Source organism: Eretmochelys imbricata, chromosome 7 (genome assembly GCF_965152235.1).
Source record: "Eretmochelys imbricata isolate rEreImb1 chromosome 7, rEreImb1.hap1, whole genome shotgun sequence".
Lineage (NCBI taxonomy): Eukaryota > Metazoa > Chordata > Testudines > Cheloniidae > Eretmochelys > Eretmochelys imbricata.
The window spans coordinates 119,757,493-119,782,740 of NC_135578.1; the positions used below are offsets into that span (position 1 = coordinate 119,757,493).

At 46.2% G+C, this 25,248-nt stretch overlaps 1 protein-coding gene across 2 annotated transcripts; it reads right to left on the minus strand.

The window, feature by feature from the left end:
* Nucleotides 1-11,129: 11,129 nt before the first annotated feature.
* On the minus strand, nucleotides 11,130-24,697 carry GSTO1 (glutathione S-transferase omega 1). 2 transcript variants are annotated; one of them, XM_077823217.1, is made up of 7 exons: nucleotides 24,540-24,697; nucleotides 23,644-23,752; nucleotides 19,174-19,396; nucleotides 17,808-17,909; nucleotides 15,502-15,558; nucleotides 14,234-14,340; nucleotides 11,130-11,619 (listed from the first exon to the last, which is right to left on the minus strand). In XM_077823217.1, the coding sequence occupies exons 1-7, from the start codon at nucleotides 24,571-24,573 to the stop codon at nucleotides 11,466-11,468; spliced, it is 786 nt and encodes a 261-aa protein (XP_077679343.1). In that variant the 5' UTR covers nucleotides 24,574-24,697; the 3' UTR covers nucleotides 11,130-11,465. The 2 variants fall into 2 exon arrangements, with proteins under 2 accessions (XP_077679343.1, XP_077679344.1); XM_077823218.1 differs by lacking the exon at nucleotides 15,502-15,558.
* Nucleotides 24,698-25,248: the final 551 nt, after the last annotated feature.

The following is a 25,248-nucleotide window of genomic DNA, read 5'->3' on the forward strand; positions in this document are numbered from 1 at the left end:
CAAATGCATTGGTGCTTTTAACGTGAGTTGGCTGGCCTGTCAGAAGGTATAGGCTACAGCTGGAGTTAGTACAACCCATCAGCTGCTAACACACATGGCCATTCTGCAGTGTAGACTCAGGTTAGCTCTACTCAACTGCTGCTAGGCCTCTGCTGCCTTCCCATAATTCCCCATACCTGCCCCCCTCATCCATTGTGCCAGGAAAGAACAGGCAAGTTCTCCCACAACTCACTGTGATGAAACTCCTAGTGCAACTTAGCTTACTGCGGTGCAAATACCATAGACTACGCCCCCTTGCTGCCACACAGGAGTGAGTGAAGCGCTGGGATGGACACATCAGCTCGAGTATCGATTTGCAGTATGGCTGTTCTCATTCAAGCTATGCTTACTCAAGAGAAGTAACAAAGTACAGCTACCCTGAGTTACTTCTCTAAGTGAAGCAGCCCCTATGCCTTTGGTAACCATCCGGCCTTTCGATCATTCAGGTGGTTGGATGTTGTGAAGGCGAAGACTATAATGGTTCAAAAAAGAACTAGATAAGGTCATGGAGGCTAGGTCCATCAATGGCTATTAGCCAGGATGGCCAGGGATGGTGTCCCGAGCCTCTCTTTGCCAGAAGCTGGGAGTGAGCGACAGGGGATGGATCACTTGATGATTGCCTGTTCTCTTCATTCCCTCTGGGGCACCTGGCATTGGCCACTGTCGGAAGACAGGATACCGGGCTAGATGGACCTTTGGTCTGACCCAGTGTGGCCGTTCTTATGGATTTGGGGAGCATAAAGAGGAGTCAGCAATTATGCCAGTCCGCGTGCTGAAATAACATACAAACTTTGATGGCAGATAAAACTTCCATCGGGGACATCAAAAATTTCACCTTGAGCCTTGCCATTCTCACTCTCCAGACAATAAACTGAAGTCATCTTGGCCTGCAGTAGCATGTAGTTCAAGTCATTTACCATTTGAACACCATCAGTTATTTAGTCTCCCTAAACACCTTTGGGGAGTACGTAAGAATGGTTGTTCGGTTATTTTTCACAACCCAGTCTTACACCCCAGCCCTCTTCTGAAAACTCAAGCAACTTTATTTTTCACAGCTGCTTGAGGAAAATATTCCTGACACCCCCCCCCCCCCCCAACAGCTGACACAGAGAGTTTTAATGGCTATTTAACATCATGTAACTCCCAGTTGCCAACCGGACATGCACTGGGAAGGGCAGCTCTGAGACTGTTCCTATGCCCCTGAGGGGGCATGATGCATTGGTAGCTGTCCCTGCCCATGAGCTCTGCTATTATTCCCATGGGAGAGAGCTTTTATGTGGTGCCAGTGGGACATTCTCAGCATCTAAACTCACCTTCAGGGCCATTGAAGAGTTACCACCTCATCATGTCAGGCTGACGTAACATTCCGATGCTCACATTGTACGGGCCTCCCTATGCACATGAGAATTTAGGACTTTGAATGAGTCGTGCAATTCATGTACAAATGGACCCTGATCTTGCGTTCCGAGGTATCAACCCACTAACTTATTAAGGAATTCAGGTTGGGTATGGCTCTGATGATAAGAGTTTGAATCACTATGAAAACATGTCTGTGCAGTCTGACCAAGCTATGTGAGCCCTGTGAAGAGTAATTTACTATCACCAAGCTTTGTGGTTATGCAGGCATGGTGTATAATCAGAGCTGTCTTCCCACAGCTAGCAGTGGCTAAATAATCCCTCTGCCTTAGCTATTATGGATGAGAAGCAAGAGCCAGTGCACGCCAAAGGGTTTTAAATCTAAATAGAAATGGGAAAAGACTACAACCAAATCAGTAAGTGGCCAGTGAAGCTGAGACATGCATCATACCAGTGCCCCTGGATTGTTTTAGGGTAGGGATGGACTATATTCTTATTGACAGCACTTTTTTGGTGGGGAGGATTAGGGTGCAGGTTTTGAGTAGAGTCAGGAAGAAAGGGCAGAAGCATCACTAAGGGTTTGTCTAGGCTCAAGGGGTGCAATTTCCAGCTCAAGGAGATAGACTCATAGGAGCGCTCACTGAGCTAGCAGCACTGGTGGTGGGACAGGGTAACTACACCGAGTATGTACTTGTCAGAGACCCTAGGTGTGTACTGGGGGTGGCGAGCCTGTCCCAGAGCTCGTGCTGCTGTGGCTACACTCTAGCTTGCTCAGTACGAGTATGTCTTCTTGAGCTGGGAATCACACCTCCGGCTCATTAGTGCCTGGCAAACCAGGGTGTGCAACTACATTGTGTTTCATATATGGGGAGCTGGAAGATGGTTTTAAGAAATGATCAGTCCTTCCCTTCAACTCTTTTTGGATGTCTTGGCTCTTTTTGCCTCCCCCCGCGTCTCATGGCTGAGCTATGACCACGGAAGAGATGACTAATGAGACCTGCCCTTCAAATGCTTTGTTAGCCACAGATTCCAGGAAATGCTGCCTCCCCCATGCTCAGCTGGCGTGCACGCTTCCCCCCCCCCCCCCGGATCGGTCCCTGTTTCCCTGAATGGATGGTGTTTCCCACCAGCCTCATTCGTAGTGGGAGAGCTACAAGGCAATAGGACTTTGTGTTGCTATGTGAGTGCCTGGCTACCAGATTACGCCTTGAGCTCTCGCATCAGAAGATAAGGTGCCTACAAATGGCACAGGGGAAACTCAGTATTTCAGGTGTGCATACGCAGTATGTGTTTTCATTTCACGTCCTGAACTGTTGGGTAGCGTTGCCCCGTTAAATAGCTGTCATGTTCCACCTCGGTGGTGGCTGCATCTCACGAGGTGACCAATTGAATGATTCCTGTATATAAGGTTAGCAAAGTGCTTCAGGAGGGAAAACGCTACCTAACTGCACTGCGTTAATAAGCCATTTAGAAGAACCAGCAGCAGCTGCCAACCCACTTGTTTCTAGCACCACATCACAGCTGCGTGTTGGCGGTAGGGAAAGAAGCAGTTACACCTCTATAGATAACCAATGAGGCCGGGGGCGGGGGAGCGTGCAAAACTTACATCAACTCAAGCTACCCTAGGATTGTGGAGCGATTAAGTCTCCCCAGCCTCTCCCCAGCGAAGCCATGACTCAGCCAGCCTGAATGATTTCACCACTTTGGCTCTGCCTAATAGGGAAGGTACAGCAGGTAAAACGCACCTGTTGTGCCAGCTGATTAGGTGGAACATTTATATAGGATGCCACAACAGCACAGAGAGGGGAGGGGTAGCAGCAGCAGTTAAAATACCACTGTTCATACATGTCTCTGTTCACATCATGTCACACACAGTCTGGGCATGTTTGATTAGCAGGTATGGACACCATCATACCTCCTAGCAGTTAAGGGCATCGAAGGGCGATTTACACTCACAATATCCATTAAGCAGACAGGGCAGGAGATTGTGATTTTTTTCCCCCTTTTGCTTTTGAATTTACTTTATATGGTGCAGCAGAACCCCAGGGCCAGCCCCGCTAGGTATGTCGCTGGAGTTCTCCTTAATGATGCTTATGCGGCCCCTGCCCATGAAGCTTGATTTTCTTTCTTAACAGGAGGCCCAGCTACTTTGTGTTTCTTCTCAAGGCAAAAGGAGGACATGTTCTAAAGCCCTTTCAAAAGGGCTTTTGTAAATGATTCCTAGAAGAAAAGGTGTTTTGCTGTAGCCCCAGGAAGATGTTGGCATTCTCTACACATCAATATGTCCAAAGGTAAAGACAGTCTCCCTGAATTGATCTCCCAGGGCTGCCATCCATTACTTACCCTAAGTCTCCCCATGCCTCACCCCTTGCTTCATTACAATGGGCCTTAAAATAAAACAAGTGTTTGGCCCTGAACGCTATGGGCCAAATTCTGCTCTGTTGCACTAGTGCAGCTCCAGGGGCTTCACAGGAGTGGTATGAATGCAATGGGAACTGAGAACAGAACCTGGCCCTATGGTACTTGTCTTGCTAACTTTCTGTACCCATCCTGCCCTAAGCTTTCCATGACTCCTACCATGTTGTGCACAAAACAGTCTGTCCTTTTGCCTGCATCTTTCTGCCTCTATCAAGAGCAATCACACGCTTTGGCTCTTGAGTTGAACTGTTGTAAACTGGAGGGAAACTAAGGCTTGGTCTATACTTAAAAATGTGGCTGGAATAGCTGTGTCGGTCCAGGGTGTGAGTACACCACAACTGGAACCAACATAATTGTGCTGCCCTAACCTCCAGTGTAGATACAGCTATGTCAACCGTTCGATGTAGCTAACTTTGTCTGGGGAGCTGGTGTTCCTACATCAATGGAAAAACCCTTTCTGTCCCTACAGAGCTGTGTCAGCCTTACTGAGTTATGCCAACATAGGTACACTGATATAGCTATGCCAGTACGGCCTCCAGAATGTAGACATAGCCTAAGAATAAGGCCTGGTCTCCACTGAAAATTTAGATCAGCGTAGCTACACCCCTGAGCGCCATAGCTATGCTGACCTAACCCCTGCTGTAGATGTGGCTAGGTTGATGGAAGAAAACACCCTGTGATGCCATATCTATGCTGCCGCTGTAGTGCCCATAATGTGGACGAGGCCTAAATTGCAGAGGTGCTAATCCTCTCGGTTACATCCCCCACCCTGCCTTCCCCGGTTTGACTGCAGCCCTTTAAACTTCCCTTTGGTAAGGAGTTTGCCTTCTACGCTGCCAATTTCAGCCAGCCTGGAGCCAGGCATCCTTTGTGCCGCTTGAGAGAAGAGAGAGGCTCAGTCTCTCCCGTGTTACTGTTTCTTTCCTTTAGAAGTCTCAGCCACGTCTCTTGGTCACCACTGACATTCAGCAGTCTCTGCCTAAGGCCGCAATTCCTCTGCCAGCCATAATGGGTTCAGGACCCTAGCTGTCTGCCTGTGGATTTAGAGCAATGGCTGATGTGTAATAGTAAATTATAGGGCAGTATATTTCAAATTTATTTTTTTATTGAACCAGCATATTTATAATGGTACATCACAGAGCCAGGAAACTAAAATGCAGAGAGTGTCTCTCTGTTCAAATATCACAACTGAACCTCTTAGTTCCTGGTGTCTGGCCTTAATCACTTGAATTTTTGCATACTGGTTTCTGGTAGAGCCCTTAGCCCACTGGGATAGCTTCCTGACACAGCACCTAACATTATTTCCCAGCAACGGACTGGAGGCAGTCACGCCGCATTCCCAGGTTGTTTATGTCAATGCAAACCTGTTCCCAATCTGGTTTAATAATAGTTTTCAGAAGCCTGAAGGCTCATACTTGAACAATGTTGAATATTTAAAAATTAAATAGTTTTCCCTTCACTTACACAATTCCTTAAGCCAGCTGGAAACTCTCCACCAGGCTTTTCCCAGGCCCAGCTCACCAATGGACTTGTGCATTGGCAAGATGGATACTGGCTGTACCAGCCTCCAAACACCCCTTGCCTGTAATCAAAAAGCATGGATCTATTTTCTTATGTGACTATAAATGCGGCAACTTTGGACTCACTCAGTCCATTCCCTCTGTGTATGCAGTCATAGCTGCTGACTGTAGTAACTACAATAAAGCTCCAATCCTGCTATCACATGATGATTATTTGGGCACAGTAGTGCCTAACAGCCCTAGTCATGGAGCAAGACCCCATAGTGCTGGTGTCCTCACAGCATCCCCCTCAAGTCAGCGGTGCTCCACACATCTGATGGCAAAACTGGCAGCTACATTTTATGCCTATTATGCTAGTGGAGATAATGCAGCTCTGGGAGAGGAAGCTGGCTTATGTTCAGGCTTGCACATTGCCAGCGGAATTGTTACATAGGTTCCAGCTGCAGAGTCTATCACTGGTAATGTTTTACCCCAGCTTGACTCTCAGAGCCCAGGCCACATACAAAAATCATTCAGTTGTATACCTAACCACAGCTGCCAGTTTTCAGAACAGAACTGCACTTCCACTAAAATGGATGATGCTGTTTGTTCGCAATGAAAAGAACTTGAGCTTTCCGGTGAGCTTTCCATGCTGCCACTCTCAGCAAAATAGTGCAGTTTTCCTTTGTTTTTGAAAAAGCCTAAACACCCCTACACTTTTACCTTAGCAGGCAGAAGCTAGATCCATAACTGGATGGAAAGCTTCTGACAAATTAATCAATGCAACAGGATGTGGCAGGGTTAATTTAAGCTGTGGCATGCTTCCTTCTGAATCAGCATGGAACCAAAGCCCCAGCATAGCATAGGCGGAAATTTGCTGTTACAGATACAGTTGCTCAGGTGAGACATAATAGGGATCCGGGGTACTTGACATTGTCTCATTTTTACGAGTGTTAACCCTAATGGACAGGCTGCTCAAACTCCTAACTCATGCAATAACATTGTTTCTCTGATTGCCCCCCTGCAGTTGGAGAGAGTATTCTCTACTTCCTTTCCTAAACTGTAACATGTATTGTTTGTCGGTTCTATGAACCAACTTTGATCCCTACTCTATATTTCATGAGGGCTTTGCCTGCTTTTAAGTGACTCAAGCAATGGCTTTCTGATGCACTAGGTCTGTCTTTGCTATGACAAAGCATCCACAAAGTCATACTAAAGCCAGTGAGAGTCCCTTACAAGTTCAAACTACAACACAGCGGAGATTGAAGATGTCACACCTCAGCTACCTTTATATTCCTGCTATAGACATACACACACACAAACAGTGAAGAATGTGGAGAGGGAAAGTGATGTTTTACTCAAGCTCCTTTCATAATCCAAGAATTGATGGATTGTCAGCTAAACAGATCAGCTGTGATGTTGTTCACACTGACACTTACGCTGCCATTGTTAAGTTTCAGGGTTAACGTCACAATGAAAGAAATGAGGCCAGTCACAAAGCTTTTGCCAGATGGTAAGATAGCCCTCTGTCTACTTGTGTTCAGAAGCTTCTCTTTGCAAACACAGGTGCTGAAATACAGATTCAAGTGCCCAGATAACTAGCCTGATTTTCAGAGGTGCAGGGCTGCACCTCTCATGGACTTAACATATTAAGAATACAACGACTTCAGTGGGAGCTGCAGCTACTCAGCACCTCAGAAAAAAAAATCAGGCCACTAAAATGCCTAAATTTGTATTTAGGTGCCTAACCTGAGACACCCAAGTTGGAAAATTTTGGTCTGCACAAATTCTGCATTAATGATCTGGAATGGATGATGGGATGGATTGCACCCTCAGCAAGTTCGTGAATGACACTACGCTGGAGGGAGAAGTAGAATATGCTGGCAGGTAGGGATAGGGTCCAGAGTGACCTAGACAAATTGGAGGATTGGGCCAAAAGAAATCTGATGAGGTTCAACAAGGACAAGTGCAGAGTCCTGCACTTCGGTTGGAAGAATCCCATGCATTGCTATAGGCTGGGGCCCGACTGGCTGAGCAGCGGTTCTGCAGGAAAAGGACCTGGGGATTACAGTGGACGAGAAGCTGGATATTAGTCAACAGTGTGCCCTTGTTGCCAAGAAGGCTAATGGCATATTGGGCTGCATTAGTAGGAGCACTGCCAGCAGATCAAGAGAAGTGATTATTCCCCTCTATTTGGCACTGGTGAGGCAACATCTGGAGCATTGCGTTCAGTTTTGGGGCCCCCCACCCCCACACTAAAGAAAGGATGTGGACAAAAGGATGTGGAGAGTCCAGTGGAGAACAATGTAAATGATTAGGGTGCTGGGGCCCATGACTTATGAGGAGAGGCTGAGGGAACTGGGCTTATTTAGTCTGCAGAAGAGAAGAGGGAGGGGGGATTTGATAGCAGCCTTCAACTACCTGAAGGGGGGTTCCAAAGAGGATGGAGCTCGGCTGTTCTCAGTGGTGGCAGATGACAGAACAAGGAGCAATGGTCTCAAGTTGCAGTGGGGGAGGTCTAGGTTGGAGATTAGGAAAAACTATTTCACTAGGAGGGTGGTGAAGCACTGGAATGGGTTACCTTGGGAGGTGGTGGAATCTCCATCCTTAGAGGTTTTTAAGGCTCGGCTTGACAAAGCCCTGGCTGGGATGATTTAGTTGGTGTTGGTCCTGCTTTGAGCAGGAGATTGGACTACATCACCTCCTGAAGTCTCTTCCCATGCGAAACTTCTATGATTCTATAAATCCCTTGGGCCACCCGCAAAGGGCTAGACAGGCATATGAGCCAAGTGTGAGTTCAATCAGATCCCTGCATAGTTCAGTGATTTATTCCATTTTGTCTTCCCCAGGCTGGATTCTTGTGTTTTATTTCTTCCCAAGAACCTTTAACAAGTTGTACCTAGAATGGCAGCATCACAGCTGGGGCTTGTCTTCCCCGCAGTTAGCTCAAGTCCCATCCACACACAAAAACCATGGAGCGAGGTGGTGCTTTTAGACACAGCCACAGACTGCAGTGTGCGCTAAGGAGCTAAGGCTTAGCATGCTCTCTCTAGCATATGCTCAACGCTTCTGACAACTTCCTAGGACAGGAGACGAAGGAGATTCTAGAAGGCTAAAAAACCCCAACCCTGCGATTAACTGTTAGGCTAAAGTCAAGGCCTTTAGTTTGGAAGTTTCTTAATGTCTGAGAATACCCTGACCAGTTTTTAACAGGAGTGGGTGTTTGAGAGGTTGGGGGAAATTATTTGGACAACTAGCCTGGCTGAGATGCTCCATGTTTGGCACCAAGACAGTTGAGGTCAGAAGCAGAGTAGCAGGCATGGCCTGTTCCCAGAGGGGCTGCAGGCATCGGTTTCTTGGATGTCATGCTTACTTTGGAAACCCAGCATTTTCCACTTACAGTCAACAGTGTGGTAATTGAGAAGTTCTGTGTAAGCAGAAAGCTCCCCTGAACAGAAAGGAAAATGGGGCTCTAATTGCAGGGCTTGCTCCGTGACTATTTCATTACGACTGTGAGATCTCTTGAAAGCTGTTACAGAGGGGACAGTTTTTCAAGGCACCCCAAGCTGTGTTTAAAAAACATGCGGACTAAAAGAGAAACAGCAGAAATGAAAAACCCAAGCCCATGTTTCTGATCTAGGTAAAAGCTGAAAGTGGCATAAACAACCCCATGCAATGGATGTACATAGCAGTACAGTTATACATCTGCCAAACTCTGAGGGGACAGAGGTTCATGGTAGAGTGTGTGTGTGTTGCAGGAAACTACTTACAGAAGGGCCTATGGGTCACTACTCCCACCACACCTTTCTGCACAGCACACCCACATACCACCCTGTAACTTACACCATCATTCCATCACTTCTTGCTCTGGCCCAAAAGGTGAAAAGTTCTCTATGTCAGGGTAGAGTACATTAGGAAAAAGCAATAAGACTTCTTCCCTGGAGCAGCCCTGAGACATCTTGTGTGGGATTCCAGCACAACAGTGATTCACTTAAACACCAGAACAGTTCACCACAGTGCGGTGGTACCCATAGAAACTGTCCGATATAGCTGACCAATTGTCTCACTGCTTTTGGATCTCCAAAAATTTGATCTGCTTGTTTTTTTGTCCCCCCCGCCCCCCATTCTCCAGCTTAATCACTCTAGTTTGTTTCATGTAACTCAGTTTGGGGTTTGCACTGGTAAAGTTAATCTTGGAAAGGTGACACATTTTACCAACACCAGCTGAAGCAGGTGTAGTTTACAGGAAGGGACGTTTCAATGTAGAGGCTCACAGAAGCTAGAGATAAGCAGTATGCCCCATTATAATTTTTCACTGTAAGTACAGCATATAGCTTCCCCCCAGAAGACATCTGGTAGTAGTTATGCTTACAGAGAGCCCTTCTGGGAACCTCTCTAGACTAGAAGAGCTAACAATGCTTGTGTTTAACCTTCAGGAGTTTGAGCTTTGATGAGTTGATAGGTAGAAATAGTACTGGTTTTCTAACTATTTGTAAGGGCACTAGATTTAGGTGCCAGAATTCTAATCAACCCTGTGCTTGGACTACCAGTCATTTATTTCTCAGCACCTCAGTTTCCTCTAGCTGAGAAATGGGGATAACTTGCCTCTCCCACCTATGGTGGAAATTACAGTTATAAAGCTCTTTGTAGATGCAAAACTCTACAAGTGCCAATGCAACATAATGCACAACAGCAGCTGCACTGGAACCAGTGACTAGGACTTGTCTGGGTACAAGCAAGTCACTGCAGTAAGGAAGTTGAGTTGCTTGGAAATCTAGGACTGTTTCCTCTCCCACACACCTGAAATCTGAAATTTCAAATCTGAAATTTGATTAATGATATGTTGAGCTAGGGCCACAGGTACTAGTCCCCTCTAGTCCCACCTAGTGACAAAGGGATCAAAGGTAGACTACTAGCTAAGTAACAGCTCACTGTAATTCATTCATCCATCCAGCTTTTCTGAAAGTAATGGCGAAAATCCAGGTTGGTGGAACAGGAAAGAGGAGTTGAGAAAGTGCCTTTGGTCTCTCCTGGGCACAGGGCTGTTTTCTCCAAATGAAAGCCCACTGGTATTGGCACCTTGCTAGTATGCCTAGTCTGGGGCAGCCCTGAAGGTGGGTTTAATGGTACCTGTATTGTGAAGCACTGTTCTACTTAAACTAGGAGCAGGGAAGGTCAGCTCATATTCACTCCTTCCATATTGATAAGAAATTAGAATGAAGCAGAGCCCCATGGGTAGACCCGGCACAGCTCAGTTCACTGGACTTCACCTCCAGCCTGATTGGTGAATGTGCAGTTTTGGACTCTAGACAAAACCAGACCACATCATGGGCACAGTGTAGACTGTGACACTGCTACCATTGTCTGCACCAGCTCAGGCCTACCTGGTTGTGGAGGTTAGAAGGCCTAAAATAAAGTGAAAGAACAAACAGAGAACAGGTTAGAGCCCTGTAGGTCTAGACGATGCTACCCAAATTAAAAACTGTAGCTGTATTTTCCTCTTCCACTATTACCTTCTTGAGGGTGGATTCATAAACTTCAAATGCTTCCAGGTCTGAAATATTCCTCTGTGAGACTTGGACTATGAAACCTTGTAGCCTTTAGACAGACACCTGGATCTTGACGGCAAACTGCAGTGGCAGTAGAGAGCAACTTGCTTTGGACAATGGATCCCAAGTCATTTCCTGATCGCTCACTCTTCCATTGTCTTTGTCATGGGAGAGGGGCTTCAGGGAACAGACACATGAAGCACTGATTTCATGCCCATCCAGTTCTGAGGGTGCAGCATTCAGCCAAATGAGGGCAGGAGTTAGCATATTTAAAAGATTTCCTCCTCTATTGTTCAAGTACCAGAATCACAAAAACCAAATCATAAAGCAACCAAACAGGCATCACTCTCTACAAATGAGGAGGACAGAGATTGTGAAGGGTTACATACATACAACTGCTAGTGACCTCCCATCTCCTGCCTGAGGCCAGCACTCCCTCCACCCACCAGGAGGGATGGGACTTCACAGGAGGTTTCTCATTCTTTCCTACACAGATTTATTCCCATTTTAAAATGCAAGCACACAACTGCACCATCCCAGCCAACTGCAGGTGCCCAGAGAAAACAGAAGCTATATTTGTGACAGGGATATGCCCACCCTCATCTCACAGCCCATAGTCGCATGCCTCAGGACTGTTCTTCACATACAGCTCAAAAAAGCCTTTGAGTGTTTGTGCGTCAGTCATCGTAGCCTTGACGGCAGGATCCTTCTTCATGGCTTCCACCCATTGCCTGAGCTTCGGGGTATGCTGCAGACAGCTATGGGAACAGGAAAGAAACTTTGTATGAGCAGAGGGGAAATTGGGAGGACATCAAGAAAGCTGCACATTTAATGAGGTTCTATGTTCCTGTTTGTTTTGCCTTCTCCCTCCCACAAGGTTAAATTCCAAACAGACAGAAGAAATACATTTTAGGCCAGAGAGAGCAGAGAGAAGGGCATCTCTAGCTACGTCTACACTGCATTTCAAATCACACTGCACTGAGTCTCCAAGCCTGGGTCTACAGACATGGGCTTATGCTCTGGCACGACAAGCCATTGTGCAGATGTCCAGGCTACCCACTCCCATCCCTGGGCTTCAGAGCCCGAACGGCAACACAGATGTTTAGTGTGCCATAGCGTAGACTCAACTTTGTAGACCCCTGCTCTGAAGCTTGCTGCCACGAATTTAAAATGCAGAGTAGACATGCCCTTTAAGGCTATCAAGTCTTCTTTATATAGCCAAGGGTGAATAGCCACTGCTTGTGGAAGCTCCTACTCTAAGAGAGAAGCATAATCCTTGTGTGATGTACCTACCATCCTTTAGACATTGGATTACTCCCTCACCCTTCCCAGAGAGTGCGTGATCCTGCACTGACTGCAGCATTTGTTTTGCTGGAGTGGAAGATATTCACATTACATTGGGGTGTGTGTGTGTTTTGCAGGTCCGTGACCCCATCCCAATACACCCCACTTCGTGCCAATCCAAGAGCCCATTCTTCCCATAAATCCTGTTGGCCAAAACAACTTACACAGTTTAGGTCACCACTAGCCAGTGACTTTTTATTGTCAGTTTCAGGGTAATTGCACCTGTATGCCCCACTCCATTGTCCACTCGGGGCATGTGCAGTCAGGTCTCCAGCCACCACCAGTCTCTGGGCAGGGACCCTGGCCCACTCCCATCTGACTGCGGGGTTTTTAAGGCTGCACAGCTTCCTGCCTTACACTGAGATAGCCAGACAGGCTAACTAGGGCTATAGGCCAGTGCCTGTGCGTGGCCTTCTCTCAGAGGGCTATGAACAGTGTATTGTCAGAAGTCCCAAGTTACCACACAGCTCACTCTAAGCAAGGAGATTTATTCTTAGGTAAAACATTACCTGGGGTGGGGGAAGGAGAGAACAGAGAGGAACCCACACAAATCACTGAACAGACATCCCAGGAGTTACCCATCAGTCCAAGGGGCCTTAGCAGGCCAAATTGGTCTTTCCAACCCTTCCACAAGAGTTGGGGCCCCACCTTGGAGCAGGTGGCCTTGTCCATTTGCTGGATCAGAAAGGCGGCCCTAAGTCAGTTTAAACAGCCTTTTTATATCAATCGCCCTTTCTTTGTCCACTGATCTCTGGAACACCCAGTTTCAGCCAGTATATGCAAGCCTCCCCCTAGGGCACTTGGTAGGCAAACCCCTCTGTACTTCACTTTAATCACCCCGCACTGCTTTTGGTTCCTGGAGGAGCTGTCATAGCCCTCCCTCCTGGAAAAAGAAAAAGGAGGACTTGTAGCACCTTAGAGACTAACAAATTTGAGCATAAGCTTTCATGAGCTACAGCTCGCTTCATCGGATGCAATCCCTGGCCCACAGTGATACAATATGGTCCCCAAAAGACATGGCCTGAGCTTGCGAGATCAGGCACAGCCAGATGGCTTGAAATCCACACGCAGCAAGCACACAGCTCTACTGCAGGAGAGCGAGCTCAACGGGTATTTTTAGCTCCCCCTCCCAAATGACCTCCCTGAGTATCCTGCACATGAGTTTGCAATTTCCAAGTCTGCTCATACTAAAAGCCTAATACTGCCTCTGCACAGCATCCCCTATCTGACAGGGATCTCAGCTCTTACGCTCAGATTTTTTTTTTTGGGGAGAACCCCTTTCCCTAAACTGGAATAAGGCCATGATGCCACGAACACTGTTCTTCTTTACCTGCACGGCCCAAGTGATAGCACAGGAGAAGCTAAGCCGCTTGGTGGCTTTGGCCCTTGCTTTCAGTGCCTGAGGTAATGACTTCAGATCCTAGGGTCTCCTTGCATCTTTGATGAAGGATTGGGGAAGGGGGGGGGGGGGGGTAGCCTGGAACTTGGGAGAACTGGGTTCAATTCCCTGCTCTACCACACTTTCTGGGGAAGTCACGAAGCTCCCCATATGTAAAATGGGAATCACAGAACTTCCCTGCCTCACAGGAGTGTTGTGAGGATAAACGTATTTTAAAAAATAGTTGTAAGGTGCTCAGATACTGTGGTAATGGGTGCACTACAAACACCTAAGACAGAGGCAGGTTCTCTTTGTGGTTAGTTCCATTACGAGCAGGCCTTAACTTTGGGAGAGCTGGTTTCAATAGGGTAAGATGCCTTCTGGGACTATTTTTATTCAGTCTATACAGTGCTACACAATGGAGTCCTGGTCCATTACAAAGGGCTGTTATATGTTACTGAAATACAGCAGACCCTCTTGCCCCCTCCCCAAGTAGGGCCCATTACGCGGCCCTGTTCATGTCTGGAGAATTTACACATTCCATTCACGCTAAGCAGCAGCGTTCCTGGCTGGGGTAATTTAGAGTTAATTAGAAGCTGTAATGCACCACTTGAAAATGTGTAAGATCCATAAAACATTCAAGCACTTACTCCGGCAATTGTAAGAATTCCAGTCGTTCAAACCAAGGCCAGATCATGTAGTCAATCATGGACACAGAGTCCCCACCATAGAACACAGTCTTGCAGCCAGCTAAAATCTGAGGACAAGATGCAGTATTTCATATTTAAAAATTAGTTACATGGAAAACCCTTACAAAAAAACCCCCAAAACATGCTATACTGCAAAGCAGGAGCCAGGGAGGAGATGAACAAGAGAGTGGAGGCAGAACTGGCATCTCCTTACCTAAATTAAACATTCTTAGTGGGCCAGTCAGTCACTAGAGCAGCTCCAATATGAGTTTGGATTCTTTACATGCTGAGAGCTGGATCCTATTCTAGCTCAAATGCACAATCTGGACTGGCAATTACGTACGAGCCCTGAACAATATTCTCAGGATCCAGGTGGCAGTTAGAGACTGTTTTAACTTGTCAACTAGCTATTCTGATATGGAGGCACCAAGACAGATATGGCAACCCTGGTGCCTTGTGTGTTTTGAAACTGTTAAATAAACATTTCAGCTGCACCCTAAGACTGGTCGAACAAGGGCATAAAGATTTCAGCTGTATTTCTTTTTTCACCGCATCCCCAAGTTGAGGTAGCTTTGTGAATGCAATTCTACCAGACCATTGTCATGCTAAAACCTGTGCCAGATTCCATCCTCAGACACAAGAGCGGAGTCCTCCACCTCAGAAGAGCAGGGGGGATGCATTCTTCCTATTGCAAAACTGGTCCACACTATACACACTTCTAAAAACAAGTGCCGTGTAAATGGACTGGAACATGCCTCTGCTGCTGCACCTGTAAACTGGTGACAATCCCCAATTTCAAAGGAGAGAGAAGAGGCTAACCTAGATGTTTGAAAAGCACTTTACCATTCTCCAGGGCCTACTGTGGTAGGATCTTGAAGTACTTGACCTGCATTTGCAGTAAGGTCCCCATACCCACCTATGCTTTATCCACAAACAAGATCTTACATGTGACATTCTTAGGAGTTTGGTAGCGTTTGTACGTAGCACAACGGGATCCTGCTCCGTGACTAGAACGCCTACACGCTAGGGTAGTACAAGTCATCATCAGAAACAGAGCTAGCACTCGGGGGGGCTTTTTCTGACACCTTAAAATACCAACTTCTTGTCCATGTAAAGCAGACATTAAGAGTCCACTTATTTGTGGTGGGGAGGAGGAGGGGAAATGCCAGCGATCTATTTAAAGCCGTAAACCATCAATCAGCAAACATCTGAGGAGCTGCTTCAGTCACCAGATGCCGGACAGAAAATAACCAGATGTTAGTATTCAGAGGAGTAGCCGTGTTCGTCTGTAGGCACAAAAAGAACAGGAGGACTTGTGGCACCTTAGAGACTAACATTTATTTGAGCATGAGCTTTCGTGAGCTACCGCTCACTTCATCGGATGCCAGCTACACTAACACCCCACGACCAAATGCTTCAAACACGGAGTTCCTCTCGAGTTAAAGCCTTTCATCTTGGAGTAGCTGATCACAGTTAAGAGCTAAGGTACTGGCAGGTGACGTTGTCTGGTTCTTGTGGGAAACGGCTTCCCAGGGAACTCCATTTTCCACGGCATGCATCCGATGAAGTGAGCTGTAGCTCATGAAAGCTTATGCTCAAATAAAATTTTAGTCTGAGGTGCCACAAGTACTCTCTTTCTGCAGATGTTAGCAGTTTCATAAAGATGTGACCATGGCTCCCTCTGGTGGACAGCAGTGAGTAGGACACAGGACATTTCAATACATTTCATGCTTCTCTGGCTAACAGCTCTTGGAACAGGCTGAACTGATTTTGCATGGCTGGATCCTCATTATCTTCTATAGGTCAGACTGGGATTTAAGCCACTGCAACAGAGAGAGGGGCTCCCCATTACCTGCCAGTCCATATACATCTAGAAAATCCCTCAGGATCTCTCAAAGTCTTTTGCAGCAGCAGGTATCTTGCAGCAGGATTGTAAATGGGAGGGAAAGGGAAGCTTAGTTTTTTATTTCTCAGTGTATTTGTCTTGCAAGAAGTCCCCTAGGAAGCAGCCTCCCCCAAGAACCAGACAATGTCACCTGCCAGTACCTTAGCTCTTGACTCTGATCAGCTACACAAAGATGAAAGGCTTTAACTTGAGAGGAACTCTGTGTTTGAAGCATTTGGTAGTGGGGGGTTAGCATAGCTAACAAGTTAGACAGAGGTATCAGAGGGACAGGGATACTCTAGTGTCAGCCACACCAAAGTAACTGGCTGAAGTTAAAACCATCAGCAAAGGGAAGGAGATGACTGTAGCCGGAGCTATGAGAGGTTCACAACAGAGGAGCAGTGTGCCAAGATGCTGCTTCTTGCTCAAGGAGGACAGAGTAGGATTTTTTTTTCCTTTTGAACATGGTCATTTCTTTGCCGCCTGATCAGATGACCAGATAGTTTTTTGGTTGCTTTATTTCTAGAAGATCATGGGCCTCTCTCCAAAGAGGTAAAGGAGGTTGTTCATTCAAACAACTACATTTTAAAGAGTCACACCGCAGATGGAGGGAAAGTATCAGCACATCTTATTCAAACAATGACCTGGCAGTGGTTTGGGTTAACAAAAAACAGCACTTGAAGTAAAAAACTGAATTTAAATCTCCAATATAGATCCAAAACTCTAGATCCAATATAGATCTCCAATATAGATCTGTCGCAGCTCCCTGGACATTGATGGAGGTACACGATTGGACTAGAACATGGCCCATAGCTGGATCTTTGCAATCAGAGTCCCCCAACCCAATGGCTCATCGGAGTGATATAGTGAAGGCACATCAGCTTTATAGCCAGCAGCATGCAAGGGAGTGATGTGGCCAGGATCACATCCAGCCACCTTTGACTGCCTTAACTGGATGAACCAGGTACCTGTTTTGCAGCTCGGTGAATTAGAGTGTGAGATCAAGGGAGACTTGGACTCACCAGCTTCAGGATTCAAGTACCTTAACCACCACATCTACAGGGGAGGGATTATATTCCATGGGAATGAGCAGGGAGAAAGGATAATAGCTTGTAGTTGGACAGAGGGGGCCAGACCCTAAAATAAACTGAGGGTCAACAACTTCATCCCCAATATTGTTGTACTCATCTCAGTAACAGCAAAGAAGAAACATTGTCAGTCAGGTGGACATGCTAACATACCAGAGAAGGTTATAACAACCCAGTCTGAATGTTCTTCAAACTTGCTGCAAGACCTCCTTCTGTCCTAGGAGGGCAAGGTAGACATAAAACAGCAGAGGTAGCTAGCACTTGAGAAGGGTGTGGAACAAAATCCCCTACGAAGTCCACTATGGAGTTCAAAATTCAGCTCTAGTTTAAACTTTGCCATGCTTAGATGTTGGAGTTTTCTATGCCACATATCAGTGTGAGGGGAGTAAACTACAGGACTACTCATTTTTCATAGTTAGAACTTCTGAAATAAGTCCTGTCTCCTCCCTTTCTCAAGGCTTTCCAAGTGAGACAGCCAGCCCAGTGCATGCAAGCAGAAGAGGACTCCCATTTACCATAGGTTTGGTAGTTTCGTTCAGTCCCAGAGAGGACTGTTTCTTACCTTCTCAAATTCGCCAAGCTTCTTAATTAACTCCGCTTTCAGCGCTGAACTGTCCTCCCCATTTTTAACTGCCAGGAGATGTTTTAAGGCTAGAGGTGGTAACTGAACAAACCAGAAAAGACAACAACATTACGGAGAGCTTGACCTCCTTGCAGAAGGGAGGTTTTATCTCATTACAGGGATAGTCACAAGTCACTTCAGCCCAGATCCTTAAAAGGTATCTGAAATCAATGGAAGTTGGGTGCCTAAATGCTTTTCAGGATCTGGGCTTTAGCACTTAAATTTAGGTTTTGCTTAAAAAACACACACCACACCAAGCCTAATAGTGACAGAAGTGTTCTCTAGGTTTCAGAGAAAATACAGGTTGCAAAAGAATTAAAATGCTAATACTGAAGGATTATAATAGTGCAGAAGAATCAGAAGAGGGAAACTCACTAGTCTTCCCATTGTTCAAGCTGCCTACGGTGCCAAAAAAAGCACCAGCAATAAAAATGGTGAAATGCAAATTTTGACATTCTAAGGATGCTTTTGAAATTCCAATACATGTTAATAGGAAAAGATATTAAGGGACAGTCAGATTTAGACATTTATATCTTCAAGAACTTTGTCATTTGGCACCTGCCAGAGAAGTTAGGGGATTGGCATGAGTTACAATAAAATAACAGAATAAACTTGGATAATATTTGTAAAGCTTCCTTTTGGCTTTCAACAGTTTACAGACCCATGCTTTGAAGAATTACCCTAGAGTGAAGGATTTGAGAATGGCACTGATGCAAGCATTTACCCAGTTTGCCATCTTTGCCTATAATGGTACAGCAAAGCATACCACAGAGGTGTGGTTTATAGAGTGCTCCAGTTGCCTCACGTAGACCCTGCTGGTGCATTCCAAAAGGTACCTCATTCATGTTCAATGTAATTTGAAACAGGACTATATTATGCAAACTAGGCACCTTTCAGAGCATGCCAGCTCGGTTTATATGGGGCAGTTAGAACACAGCACATTAGAGCTCTCTGGAGGGACAGGGACAGGAGACCAGCCCTAAAGCTGATCTGCTAACCCCCTTAAACTGAATGCCAGGTTCCCCATTCTGCACCCAGTCCTATAGAGAGTCAACAAGCTTAAGAGATCTCCTGCTTTCACCTCACGTGTTCCTTTTTTCTGTCTTTCAAATGCTGACAGAGATGCAGATAGCTTAGCAGCATTTTGGATTAGCGAATGGTAAGTGGTTCTATTATATTTAGAAGAGTGATTTTACTAGGAAGCAAGATCCATCCTTAAAAGTGAAAAGAAATGTCTACAGTGCAGCACTAGTATTGTGCATAGCCCTGAAGGAGGTTACACCGCCCCCTCCTGATCACACTGTACCTTGGAGAATCTTTCCAAGAGCATCTTTTGACATGCTCGCTCATAAGGATCAGCAGGTAGAAGCTTCTTCCCAGGATATGCTTCATCCAAATACTCGCATATGATTGGAGACTCATAGATCAGCTGACCCTTGCTGGTCTCCAGAATAGGTACCAAACCAAAGGGATTTTTCTCAAAGAGCCAGTCAGGTTTGTTTTTCAGATTGATGTTGATTGTTTCATGCCTGAAGAGTTTAAGACAGAGCAAGATCAGTTTTGTCAGCCTACTCCAGTAACTTCAAAGAAAGCAATAGTGTTTGCCTCAATATCCTCCTGTCGGTTAGCTAGGAGTAAAGGGAGAGAAGAGCCAGGAAAAATCCCCATTGATTTACCACCTCTCTCCTTTCTTGAAGTCAGTGGTGTCTCGAAGGTAGCTGGGAGTGCTGGTAGCGTAGGGCCTGAGGAGGGAGTCTACACAGCCAGACAATCATGCTGTCAGGGTGCCAATGCCTGAGATGACAGGGCGCCCAGGATTTCCAGGTTTATGGATCTTGGGTAGTAGATAGACTATCCCAGGTCGGGGTTCCAGGGGTGCGTCTGTGCAGATTTGATCTTGTGCTTTTTCAGGGAGTTTCTTGAGCAAATGCTGTAGTTTCTTTTGGTAACTCTCAGTGGGATCAGAGGGTAAAGGCTTGTAGAAAGTGGTGTTGGAGAGCTGCCGAGCAGTCTCTTGTTCATATTCCGACCTATTCATGATGACAACAGCACCTCCTTTGTCAGCCTTTTTGATTATGATGTCAGAGATGTTTCTGAGGCTGTGGATGGCATTGCGTTCCGCACGGCTGAGGTTATGGGGCAAGTGATGCTGCTTTTCCACAATTTCAGCCCGTGCACGTCGGCGGAAGCACTCTATGTAGAAGTCCAGTCTGCTGTCTCAACCTTCAAGAGGGGTCCACCTAGAATCCTTCTTTTTGTAGTGTTGGTAGGGAGGTCTCTGTGGATTAGTATGTTGTTCAGAGGTATGTTGGAAATATTCCTTGAGTCAGAGATGTCGAAAATAGGATTCTAGGTCACCACAGAACTCTATCATGTTTGTGGGGGTGGAGGGGCAGAAGGAGAGGCCCCGAGATAGGACAGCTGCTTCTGCTGGGCTAAGAGTACAGTTGGATAGGTTAACAATATTGCTGGGTGGGTTAAGGGAACCATTGCTGTGGCCCCTTGTGGCATGTAGTAGTTTAGAAAGTTAAGTGTCCACATACCACACAACAGAACCACTAACCCAGGAACCTATCCTTGCAACAAAGCCCATTGCCAACTGTGCCCACATATCTATTCAGGGGACACCATCACCGGGCCTAATAACATCAGCCACACTATCAGTGGCTCGTTCACCTGCACATCCACCAATGTGATATATGCCATCATGTGCCAGCAATGCCCCTCTGCCATGTACATTGGTCAAACTGGACAGTCTCTACGTAAAAGAATAAATGGACACAAATCAGATGTCAAGAATTATAACATTCATAAACCAGTTGGAGAACACTTCAATCTCTCTGGTGACGCGATTACAGATATGAAAGTTGCGATATTACAACAAAAAAACTTCAAATCCAGACTCCAGCGAGAGACTGCTGAATTGGAATTCATTTGCAAATTGGATACAATTAACTTAGGCTTGAATAGAGACTGGGAGTGGCTAAGTCATTATGCAAGGTAACCTATTTCCCTTTGTTTTTTCCTATCCCCCCCACGTTCTTGTTAAACCCTGGATTTGTGCTGGAAATGGCCCACCTTGATTATCATACACATTGTAAGGAGAGTGGTCACTTTAGATATGCTATTACCAGCAGGAGAGTGGGGTGGGGGGAGGTATTTTTTCATGCTTTGTGTGTATAAAAAGATCTTCTACACTTTCCACAGTATGCATCCGATGAAGTGAGCTGTAGCTCACGAAAGCTTATGCTCAAATAAATTGGTTAGTCTCTAAGGTGCCACAAGTACTCCTTTTCTTTTTGCGAATACAGACTAACACGGCTGTTACTCTGAAACCTGCAACAGAATTTTACTCTGACCTTACACTGAACGGAGGGGAAACTGTCTTAGCCACAAGTTAGAAAGAGGAATAGGTAGTCTAAGAGGCAGTATGATAAAGCTAAAATACCAAAGCCAAGCAGACAAGGTTGGGCTTGTTTGTTTTTTTTTAAAAAAAACAAACACTCACTCAGGGTTGCATATCCTTGAGGTTTTTGGAAGTCAGTTTAATTGCTTGAGTTTATTAAACTACTTGTAATGGGAATGAACATTTATGGAGTGGCCGTACTACCATGTACCTGTCTCCCGGAACAAACTTTTGTGGAGTTTCCAATTAAGCATGTCAGCTAACAGGTTAAACAACATTGCAACGAACAGATTTAAATATAGACAAACCCTAAAGTGGGAAATTTATTATCTGATGCCAGAATCCCGCCCCAACCCCTTTGGCCGCCTTGTATCGGAATGATCCTGCAGTACCCGATCCCGCAAACTGTTCTGACAGAAACCCCCGCACCAATGCAGAGCCCAACAAAAACTTTGGTGACTCCACAAGATGCATGCACATGGCAGCTTACAGGACCACAATCTTAAATTGTAAGTTCTGTACCGCAAAGAGCTGTGTTATTTAGGCATTAGATAATTATGTATACAAAGCTACTAGTGTGATTTAACTGCCAAAAAGAAACTATTTTTTAATATGTGTCAGTCCCAGCATATTAGAGAGACCAGGTAGGTGAGGTAAGATCTTTCATTGGACCAGCTGCTCGGCTGGAAACAAGCTTTTGAGCCACACAGAAAGAGCACCGTGTAGCTCAAAAGCTTCTCTCGCTCTCCCTCCTCAGCAGGAGTTGGTCCAATGAGAGATTTTCTCACCCACCTGGTCTCTCTAATATGCTGGGATTGACACAGCTACAACTACACTGCCTACAAAGAAACTATTAACTAATAATCTGTTCTCAAAAAGGTTCCCAAGCACAGATTCAGATATCAGATCACGAGGATTGCACATGCCTAGGGACACCAGTGACTATATTTCCACTCAACATAGCTGGACTCCAATCAAAGGACAATCGTCACCAGTTATGCAAGGAGCAGCCACCACATTTAAAACAATACCGTGGGGGGGAAATCAGAAGAGACCAAGTTACTTGGGTTGCCTTATGTATAGGAAAATAGGCAGGTGGATTGATGTGGAGCTTTACTACATTTGGTTCTCTGAAAGAGTCAGAGAAAGACTGCAGTGTGATTGGTGTGTGCTCCACCAATAAGAATTTGAAATCCAGTGCTGACCTATAGGGTGTGGTTAGACCATGAGTGAATCAGCAATCCAGTAGAGGTCATATTACTTACTAACTGCAAGCTTAGTCATATTACTTAATCACTTGTAAACAAGGAATAAATACTTCCCTATTTGAAAAGGCACTATTGTTGATAAAGTTCCTTCAGCAAAGGATCTAGAGGAAGCTATAGAAATGGAACATTTTTAAAAAGAGAAACCATGAACACACACAAGTACATTTACCATAGAAACCACTAACATACTATTGTAGGCTATATTTTAATGAATTGTAAGCCAGAGAAAATGCATACCGAGTGTTCATGCTAAGGGTTACATTTTCCAGCATTTTTGCTGCTCAATTTCCATTAGGTAAAGATATTAAAAAAGATGAAATTCACACTTGAGATAAGGTTTTTCTGCCATTGCTACAAAGACAACCCAACATTACTACCACGGAAAAAGAAAAAATTTTGCTTGGGGGTTTTCTAATTAGCTTACTTTGTACCTTTGATGCAGTTAGTTTCCTCAGTGTCCCATTTGTTTGGGCAGGCCTTTCCCACAGCAGCAGGCAATGTGAAAATATTTTCAATAAAAAAATAGATTTGAATGTAACCCCACAACAGCTGACTGGGAAACATTCAAAAGTAAGAACAATGAGGAGTCTGGTGACACCTTAAAGATGAACAGATTTATTTGGGCATAAGCTTTCGTGGATAAAAAAATCCCACTTCTTCAGATGCATGGAGTGAAAATGCACGAAGTGGGTTTTTTATCCATGAAAGCTTATGCCCAAATAAATTTGTTCGTCTTTAAGGTGTCACCGGACTCCCGTTGTTTCTTTGGATACAGACAAACATGGCTACCCCTCTGAGATTTAAAAGTAGTTTTGTGTACTGACTATACTTCCACCCCACCCCTTTAAAAAATAAATTAAAATAAAATTAAAATATTCCCTGGATTTTGTGTTTGTCTCTTTTTAAATAGGTATGGGTAGCAAGAGTGACAGCTATTTGATTCATCCTGTTAAGCTTGCTAAATTATAGAAGACCACCATACGTAAGCCAAAGTGGCTTTAACAAAGGACACAGCAGAGTTACATGAAAGCAGTAAAAAAGGCTTCAGCCCCTAAGCTTTTAAATACCAAGGAGACAGCCACCTTGGAGCATATGATCTTACTTAATGTCTTTGGCTTTCAAGACAAGACGTGTTCTCTGTGCAAAGGGACAGAAGCGCATGCTGTAGACACGGATCAGTCCCTCGGGCACAGGGCCTGGAACAGTGCTTCCTACAAGAGAGATGTTACACCGGTTATTCTATGCTCACACCTGCACAATTACAGGCTTCCTCTTAACATGAGGTTTAAAACAAAAACAAAAAAACCCACAACCAGTGGCCTGGGGAGGAAACAAAAAGGGATTCTGAAAGTAGCCGTTGCTCTTTGTAGAGCACTTAATTCTGGCATGGAAACGGTGCTTCTCCTGCACTTCTGAAGTGGGGCTTCGGGAGAGAATAGGGCTGTATTACTTTGGTGAGGGCCCTGGGGTGAATCAGTTCTCCAGGGCAGTACAATCACAGACATTGTGCATTTATAGAGCTGCGGAGTGGGATGATCTCCTGGATAGCTTGCCTCCCACCCGAGTGAGCCGAGTCACCTCCGGGCAGATGACGACATAGGCTCTGTGCAAAACACGAGTAGCCCTCCCAGGGGCCAGAGATCCAGGCGTGGGGGAGGGATCCAGGCACAGTCTCCCCACGTCTGAGCAGAGAGCACACGCGGATCCGGGGAGGGGGACGTGCGTGCAATGCAACCCACCAGACCCTGGCAGAGGCAGGGCCCTGGGGAGAGAAAAAGGCGTCCAGGGAGCTACGAAATGACACCCTCCCCGCGGGAGGGACAGACGCAGGGAGCAAGGCGAGAGGGGGATGTATGTATCCGGTGCCCCAGCCAGAAAGGCAGAGCTGGAGGGTGCGGTGCAATGCAATGCAATGCAATCCCCCACCCCCAAGCGGGAGACCCCCTGCGGGGCACACAGCCCGGCCAGGACTCGCGCAGCCCCCGGGCCAGCACCCACCTTTCCCCAAGCTGCGAGCGCGCTCCCCAGCCATTGCTGCCGTCTCAGAGGCGCCTCGGCCACCCGGGGCGCCGAGCTCCGCCTGCGCGCGCTGTATCCCGACCCACGCCGCCCGGGCTCCTGCAGGTCGGTCCCGCCCCCTCGGGCACAGCGGGAAGTTAAAAGGGAAGGAGCTGCAGACGCTACCCCTTTTCCACCCCACCAACCAGGCGAGGGGGCGGGGGAAGCAGCAGATTCACCCCCCTCCCTCCGATAGCTAGGCGAGGGCGGGGCGGGAAGCAAATTCACACACCCCCAGCTACCAAGTAAAGGAGGGGGAAAGAAATATCCAAGGTAAAGGCAGAGGGGAAGCAACCCACAGGGCACACAAAGAGTAGGTTTGCCTTATTCACAGAGGAACTGGTGCCAGTACTGGAGACGGCAAGAGAAATAAGTGGGGCATTAAGGGAGGCATAGGCCTGAACGGGGGGGTTTAAGGCCCAGCTTGACAAAGCCCTGGCTGGGATGATTGGGTTGGGGTTGGTCCCGCTTTGAGCAGGGGGTTGGACTAGGTGACCTCCTGAGGTCTCTTCCACCCCTAATCTTCTGCGATTCTCGTCCTGGCTCATGCATGAATTTGCTGCATGACCTTAGGCAACTCACTTTGCCTCTCCTGGACTTCACTTCCCCATCAGTAAATCAGGGCTATTAAGGCTTATCATGTCTGTAA

What these genes read in the sequence shown, in the direction of transcription:
- GSTO1 (XM_077823217.1), bottom strand. Translation starts at nt 24,573, where the DNA reads ATGGCTGGGGAGCGCGCTCGCAGCTTGGGGAAAG. An exon ending in CGCTCGCAGCTTGGGGAAAG is followed by an intron (nt 23,753 to 24,539) that starts GTGGGTGCTGGC and finishes TCTCTCTTGTAG; the next exon opens with GAAGCACTGTTCCAGGCCCT. An exon ending in TTGAAAGCCAAAGACATTAA is followed by an intron (nt 19,397 to 23,643) that starts GTAAGATCATAT and finishes TAAACTCTTCAG; the next exon opens with GCATGAAACAATCAACATCA.